The sequence below is a fragment of the Saccopteryx leptura genome, chromosome 1 (assembly GCF_036850995.1).
Source record: "Saccopteryx leptura isolate mSacLep1 chromosome 1, mSacLep1_pri_phased_curated, whole genome shotgun sequence".
Classification (NCBI taxonomy): Eukaryota; Metazoa; Chordata; class Mammalia; order Chiroptera; family Emballonuridae; genus Saccopteryx; species Saccopteryx leptura.
In genome coordinates, this window is record NC_089503.1 from 242,437,914 (window position 1) to 242,446,174 (window position 8,261).

An 8,261-nucleotide genomic window follows, 5' to 3' on the forward strand; every position below is an offset into this window, starting at 1 on the left:
TCTCTGTCAGATGAGAGGAGAGACGCAGGTATTTTTCAAAGGGAGGCAACAGGTGGTTAGATGAGGGAACATGGTTTTAGGTTACAGAAGGATTGAGATGAGCAAGAAGATACCTCTCAGGCAGTTGGGAAGAAAAATCAGGAATGTCAAGTGTGGTGTGTCGCACAAAGCAGGTACTCAGTGAACATGTATCCAGTGACTACATGGTGATAGGATGAGGGCATATGACCAGCACATCCTTCTTTTTCCATCTCTGTGGTCGCTGTGCCCTCTTCCATGAACCAGAAATCTGTCCATCAGCACCAGAAGCACCATCTCTCCCACAGGCAGGAAAGGGGACGCTGAGATGGGGGACCCCACAAAAATGGTGCCCTATTGACTCCTGAGCCGTACTGTGGACTCCAAAGCGGCCTGCTTTGGACCTGACTTTGACTTTGGCAACCCTCGTCTGTGCACTGTGATTGGGGAATTGGATGGGGCCTCTTTCATAAGCTTCCCTTTCCCTTGGGCTGCACCATCCTAACAGAATGAACATCCCTTGTTGTACAGAATGGGGTCACGGAGAAGGTGAAGGGCAGCATCGCCACCATGTTGACCCTTGCTTCATCCCAGGGCGACGGTCTCTACAAGGAGCTTGCAGGTAAATACAGAAAACCTTTGCATAAAGGGTGATTATCTTGCAGACCTCTCTCCTCCCCTGTAGTGGCTGTTTACTGGATTTAAATAAATTCAGTTAGGAAGAATTTTCAGGGGAAGGAATAGAGATGATGACAACAATTATGACTGCCTCAGCTTTTGCTGAGCACGTGACTGACACCAAGCATTGGACTCGGGCTATGTGTACATCTCGTCAAACCCTCACGTTAGCCTTCAGAGGTAGATGTTATCGCTCCATTTTGCAGATGCAGAAACAGAGACTTGGGTGAGATAGTGTGCCCAAGGATCCATAGCTGGCAAGTGGTAGATTCAAATCCATAACTCTGCCCTACTGTCTCCATAAACCAGTCCTTTTAGTTGATACCTCCTCGTGGAAAGCTTCATTTTCCGGTAGTGGTGGAAAAGAGTTTCTCCCCATTCACCGGGGTCCTGGGACTGCAACGGCAGCTGCATGTGCCCTGTTGCAGGCACCCATGTCCCTTTCGTGCTCTGGGCTCCAACACGCTCCCCCTACCCCACCCTGGCAGAAACTGGAGAATGCAGACTGCTGCCAAAAGTAATTGGGCAATTACTAGCAAAATTGAAAATGCACCTATCTTGGAGCCCAGCGATCCTATTTCCAGTAATTTACCCTATGACATCCTCGTACATGAGCAGAATGACATGTGGACAAGGCTATTCAGGGCAACAGCGCTTATGATGTCAAATATTGGGACAACTCGAATGTCAGTAGAGCACTGGTTAAGTTAACAGGTACACAACCAATGGAGGACCGTACAATTGTTAAAAGGAATAAAGTAGCTTAATGTGGAGTAGCAGTATGAAACGATCTCCAAAATATATTGTCAAGTGGAAATAATGTATAGTATGTTGCCATTTGTGGGAGAAAAAAGGCAATATATACTGCATTTCCCCATGTATAAGACGCTCCCATGTATAAGACATACCTTAATTTTAGGGCCTGAAATTTGAAAGAAAATGTATTACATAAAGTTTTTGAACTCAAGTTTTATTCATCATAAAATACAACTCCTTATCCAGATGAAAAAGCAGGAAATGCAAGTAAAAAAACCCCTACAACCACTATATAAGACGCACCCAGTTTTTAGACCCCAAATTTTTCAAAAAAGGGTGTGTCTTATATATGGGGAAGTACGGTACGTATATGCATAGAAGTCTCCATGGGATATACAAGAAAAAGGCCACACTGGTGGCCCCTAAGGGAGGAAACTGGGGGACAGGAGTGATGGGAGATTTACTTTGCATTCTATATATGTTGTGCCTTTTAAATTTTAAGCCATGTACAGTCACCTGCTGGAGAAACAATAGATCTGATGCCTCTGTTATATCTCATTGGGTGTGTCAAGGTCAAAGCAGTCAGCTATTTCCAAAGTAAAAGCCACAACTGCTACTTCTAAACATCTGTCCTGTTCCTAATGTTCCCTTGGGAAAGAGATATGACACCCTCCCACATAGTTTACTGGACTCTCTCATGACCTTCTGTCTAGACCTTCACAAAAGCTAGTTTTAAGATGACAGTCAACCAACTGTGTCTTCGTTTAAGCATACCAAAGGTCTTCCACTGTCTGAGTCGAACACACCAAAAATGATCCCCTGAGTTTGATGTAACTTGCTCCTGCCATAATTTAAGGCCATTCCCTTTCCTTGACCATCAAAGCAAATCCACACTCTGTAGGAAATGCTGTGCCAGGTGCCAAAGAGGTCTAAAGCTCCCTGCTTGGAATGCTCCCTGATTGGTGAGACCAGACAGTGTGCATTCACTCCACTCCTCCTGTCCAGTGCTGGACAGTGTTCTCGGTGTGGAGCGCACAGCAGTGACCACTATGGACAAGAATCTCTGCTTGCAGGGCTTATAGCCCAGTGGGCAGAAGGCAGGCGATAAGCCAAACAATAAACAAAATGTGAGGCATGCTGAAGGGTGACACATGCTACGGAGAATAAAGCCGGGGAAGGCCCTCTTGCTTGGAGAGGCAGGACTTCGGTTCCAGTCAGGCCTTCAAATGCTGAGCCAAAGGAAGGCAATCTGCTGGACTCAAGGTCCACTGGTTTAAATGGAAAGCTCATCTGGAAACACACTCACAGAAACATCCAGGATAATGTTTGGCCACATATCTGGGCACCGTAGCCTAGACAGGTTAACATAAAGTTAACCATCACAAGGTAGACTTTGATGGCAGGTCACAGGATGGAACCTTAGAAGCTGAAACAGAGCAAATTCACTTAGAATGGGGACTGCTGGGAGGAGAGGGACCGGGGAAGGAGAGGACCACCTGGACAGCACTAAGGGGAGTTCTTGTGTTGAGCATTGCCTGTTCTGCTGAGCTCCTGTGAGGCCCCAGTAAAGACCCAGACTTATTTTCTGGGTAGGTTTTGTTGTTTGAAAGTGACCCCTCTGCTGAGATAAGCCTTACAGTAAGAGGAAGAATGCCGGGGTTGGTCAGGTTATTTATAAAAACAAATCAATTGGACGATCTGATCTGGAAGCTTTACTCCAGATCTCACAAGTGACTCAGGTCATAGCATGATCCTCTGGGAATCATGGGGACGTTTCTGACAAGGACCCTAACTTCTGATATGTGTTTTCTCTCCTCTGTAGACGTCAAAAGTGAATACAGGGAGATGGAAAAACTACACAGAAGCCTCAGGGAGGTGGCTGAGAATGCAGTGCTGCGGAGGGGCATGCAGGACTTCCTCCTGAGGATGTCCCCCAGCAAAGCAGGCCCCCCCAGAACATAGCCTTAATTCCCGAGGTTCCACACCAAGTGGATGGGAAACAGCCCTGGAGCTGAATAATGAGAATTACTGCTGTCTTGTAAAATCTAATAAAAAACATCTCCCAACTGTTTGGGCTTTATATACAATACAAAACTCAATAAATTGTTACTCCTGGCACAAGTGGATTATTGAGCAACATCAGTTTATTTTTATTCCATAGCCAAAGAGTCCTCTTGAATCCCTAATGGGGTCCTAAAGCTTTAGGGACGAAAACTGTGTGTTTCACCAAAGAGAAATATCTAAACATCAAAAAACTTGAACAGACCCTGGCTAGGTAGCTCAGTTGGAGTGTCATCCTCATATGCCAAAATTGCGGGTTTGATCCCTGGTCAGGGCTCAAACAGGAATCAACCAAGGAATGCATAAATAAGTGGAACAATGAATCAATATGTTTTGTTCTCTCTCTCTCCCTCCTCCTTTCTCTCTCTTTAAAATCAATACATTTTTAAAAAAAAATCTTAAATATCATGAAAAATAAAACTCTTGCAAAATAAAGCTTTGGGGACTCAATTTTATTTACCATTTTATTACTGGTGAGACTTTTGAGTAAGGACATAACATTTTGCTGTGCAAACAACATGGGTTTGAGAGCCAGCCAGACAAACAAGAGAGATGGCTTTATCACTTCTCAGGAGTGCTAATTATTACTAGGGCTTCTCAAACATTTTAATCTCAAAATCTTATGCTCTTAAAAATTATTATAATTTATGTGTGTTATACCTATTGATACATACTGTATTCAAAATTAAAACTGATCAAAATTGCGAATAATTATTTACTAGCCCATTTATTTTTTTTAAGTTTATTTATTATTTTTTTATTTATTCATTTTTAGAGAGGAGAGAGAAGGGGAGAGAGAGAGACAGAGAGGGAGAGAGAGTAGAGAGGAGGAGCTGGAAGCATCAACTCCCATATTGCCTTGACCAGGCAAGCCCAGGGTTTTGAACCGGCAACCTCAGCATTTCCAGGTCGACGCTTTATCCACTGCGCCACCACAGGTCAAGCCTACTAACCCATTTAAAAGTAACAATAATAAACCTATTATGTGTTTATATAAATAACATTTTTTATGAAAAAAATACTTTCAAAATAAATTTAGTGAGAAGAGTGACATTATTTTATAGTTTTGCCAATCTCTTTATTCTTGACTTTGTAGAAGGCAGCTGGACTCTCTTGTCTGTTTCTGCACTCAGTTTGTCACAACATATCTTTTTGGTTGTTGTATATGAAGAAAATAGTCTCATACAGATATAGTGTTGGAATACAAAAGAGTATTTTAATAGCCTTTTTCGATAATTTCTGGATATTATTCTTAGATACAACAATCTTGACAAGTGGTAGTTTATGAAAGCTAATTGCAGTGTGGAATGTGAAGCCATACTGGTGAACTTTTAAAACACTCTGTCACATTAAAATATATTTCTACCTCATACTTTCAATATATCTTTTGCCAATGAATGATTTTGTGTCATCAGGCATTTGAAAAAATAGTTTTCATTGAGTTAAGCAGATCTTTCCAAATGTTGACACATTTCATTTACAATAACAAAAAAATAAAATCACATTTGTTAATGTTTTTACCAACATCATCAGGAAAGTCTTAACTATTGGGAATCTGTCAAGTTCATGGTAGAGGATACATATTTTACAAAATCCTGTGTTTTTTGTTTGTTTGTTTCTTTGTTTTTTTCCAAGAAGCTTATCTTATGATGGATAAGAAATACTATCAGTTGTTTTCTCTGAAATCACAGGTCATTTTGTTAATTTTCAGGAAATGTTCACTATCTAACCAAGTATGATTAATCATAGTTTGTCTGCCAGTAGTTGTTTCAAGCAAAAATAATGTTCTGGGGCAAAGAAATGTCAAGCTCAGCTTGCAACTTAATCATACAAATGCTTTTCCTTGAGATACTAAGAATGGTTTAAGTGTATTTGATTCCCTTTTTGCCACACAAAACAGTAAAATAATATTCTACATAAGGGTAAATAATTTATAGAACTGATACACTGTTTCATTAAGAACATTCTTAGGCAAAACTGCCTTTTTAAAACTGCAAGTGCATAGTGAAAAATATAGTAGTTACTGGTATAGTTTGGTGCCACTGCCTTTGGCTTTGCTAAGGTGCAAGTGGTTTTACCTACCTTCATTTTTAAACCTTCAGTGTGTCATCATGTTAAAAAAAAAAAAAAAGACAGTTCTGGCCAAGTGACTCAGTGGATAAAGCATTATCCCAGTGCACTGGAGGTCACAGATTTGATCCCCAGTCAGGAAATGTATGAGAAGCAATCACTAAGTGCACAACTAAAGGGAACAACTAAGTGGAACAATGAGTTGATGCTTCTGTCTCTCTCCCCCTTGTCCTCTCTCTCAAATAAATGAGGGGAAAAAGACAAACAACGTTATAATATTATTATAAAAATTGTTTGACCAAGCAGACCCTCAGAAGGGTTTCAAGGACCATACTTTGAGAACTACTATCTTAGACAAATTATTTAAACTCCTTAAGCTTCAGGCTATTTATCTTTAAATGGTGATAATAGTAACATCTACCTTGACATTACAATGCACATCAGACAGTTTAAAATAATACTTACAAAGTACTTAGTAATACTTGATAAATGGTTGTTATTTGGGGTCAGAATAGAAGTAACGTGGTCTGATGGCTTATTTGTTGGGGGACTCAGGTTCTAATTCCACCTCTGCCCAGTACTAATATTATCTTTGACAGTTCTTCAACATCTGTAAGATTTCATTTCTTCATATATCAAATGAGGGGGATGAACAGGATGATTTTAAAAGTTTTTTGCTGCTTGAAATTCTTGGATTTTAAATTCTTCTCTTCAATTTTTTTGGTCTAAAGAAATGGATTTATCCATGTAGGTGGGTCTCAGTTGTTTCCTTTCATTTTAAACTTCTAAATACATATAGTTCCACTGAAGTTTTCATATATTATTATTATTAAGTGAGAGGCGGGGAGGCAGACACAGACTCCCACATGTGCCCCAACCAGGATCCACCTAGCAAGCCCCCCCTACCAGGTGATGCTCTGCCCCTTTGGGCCGGTGCTTCATTGCTCGGCAACTGAGCTATTTTACTGCCTGAGGCAAGGCCATGGATCCATCATCAGAACCCGGGGCCAACTTTGCTCAAACCATTTGAGCCATGGCTGCAGGAGGGGAAGAGAGAGAGATAGAGAGAGGAGGAAGGGAAAGGGTGGAGAAGCAGGTCACTTCTTCTGTGTGCCCTGACCAGTAATTGAAACCGGGACTTCCACACGGCCGGCTGACGCTCTACCACTGAGCCAACTGGCCAGGGCCTCTACTGGAGTTTTCATAGTTTTACTTTTTACATTTCAAGTGAGGGATGTGAAAAAATTCTAATTCCAGCCATAATGGAGTAACAGGGACCATATTTACCCTCTGACCTCTCCCATGTGGGGATTTTCACCTGCTCCTTTCCAGTGGTTCTTTCTCAGTAGTTGTGTGTGCTAATCTACTGTTCTTCAACCATTGGTTTGTGGACCAGTTCACCAGAAATTTCATACTAGTCCACAAAGGGTGAACTACCCTGATATTGTATGAAGATTATAGACCCAGTGATCTTAGTTGAGTTCACTTTTGCTCAGTGATTTCTGCCTTAGTGGTCCCCCAAATAGTTCTCCTGTTTTACCAGTCCCCTTTTCAACCTGTAAAATGGTTGAAAACTAATGTTAGTACTCAGTTAAAGATTTGAGGGAGACCTGCTTCATATCTCTAAAGCTTTCTCATATCAAGCTCAGAGTAGCCAGGGTAAAGAGACCTTCTTACACACAAGGCATCAAATAGAGTCCTCAGAAGAACATTGCCTTAATAGTCAAATTAGAATTGCCCCAGACCAAAGTTGTTGTTCATCCACCTAACAGAGTTTAAGAACAAGCTTTAGAAGAAGCAAACTGTTTCCAAGTAGCTTAACTGCATCCCAGAACAAAACACAAAAACATTTAAAGAAATAAATTTCAGCACCCAACAATGGAAAATTCACATTGTATGGCAGGAAAACAAAAAATATTAGTCATGCAAAGAAGGGAAATATGACTCATAATTAGGATAAAAATCGATTGATGCAGACCCAGAAATGACACAGGGTAATAGAATTAGCAGGGAAAAAAACACATTAAAATGCTATTATAAATTTGCTCCAGCCTGACCAGGTAGTGGCGCAGTGGATAGAGCATCGGACTGGGATGTAGAGGACCCAGGTTTGAGACCCCAAGGTCACCAGCTTGAGCACAAGCTCATCTGGTTTGAGCAAGGCTCACCAGCTTGAGCCCAAGGTCACTGTAGCCCCCCAGTCAAGGCACATATGAGAAATCAATCAATGAACAACTAAGGAACTGCAATGAAGAATTGATGTTTCTCATCTCTCTCCCTTCCTGTCTGTCTGTCCCTATCTGTCCCTCTCTCTGACTCTCTCTGTCTCTGCCACACACACACACACACACATACACACACAATTGTTCCAAATGCTCAAGAAGATAAAGCATAAACATAAAAGAGGAGAGAAAAGGGACAAATTAGGAAAAAAAACTTTTAGAGATTAAAAGTTTAATGTTTAGGTGTTATTAACAGCAAAAAGTTTAACGTTTAGGTGTTTTTAAAAACGGGAAATATGTGAGGTGATGGGAGAAAATCCTTCCACAATTTGTATGTATATTAAATCATATCAAAGCATCACATTTTACACTTTAAATATCCTACAATTTAATTTGTCGATAATACTTCAATAAAAAAGAGGAAAGACTAGTAAATCTGAAGATGGACTTATACCA

At 40.8% G+C, this 8,261-nt stretch overlaps 1 protein-coding gene across 6 annotated transcripts in view; it reads left to right on the forward strand.

The window, feature by feature from the left end:
* Positions 1-3,883, forward strand: part of NUGGC (nuclear GTPase, germinal center associated) — a 58,220-nt gene extending 54,337 nt beyond the window's left edge. For all 6 annotated transcript variants that reach the window (XM_066360955.1, XM_066360954.1, XM_066360953.1 and 3 more), the window contains 2 exons: positions 550-640; positions 3,275-3,883. In XM_066360955.1, coding sequence (XP_066217052.1) covers positions 550-640; positions 3,275-3,414 — 231 coding nt within the window. In that variant the 3' untranslated portion in view covers positions 3,415-3,883. The remainder of the gene's footprint in view (positions 1-549; positions 641-3,274) is intronic.
* The last annotated feature ends 4,378 nt before the right edge of the window (positions 3,884-8,261 follow it).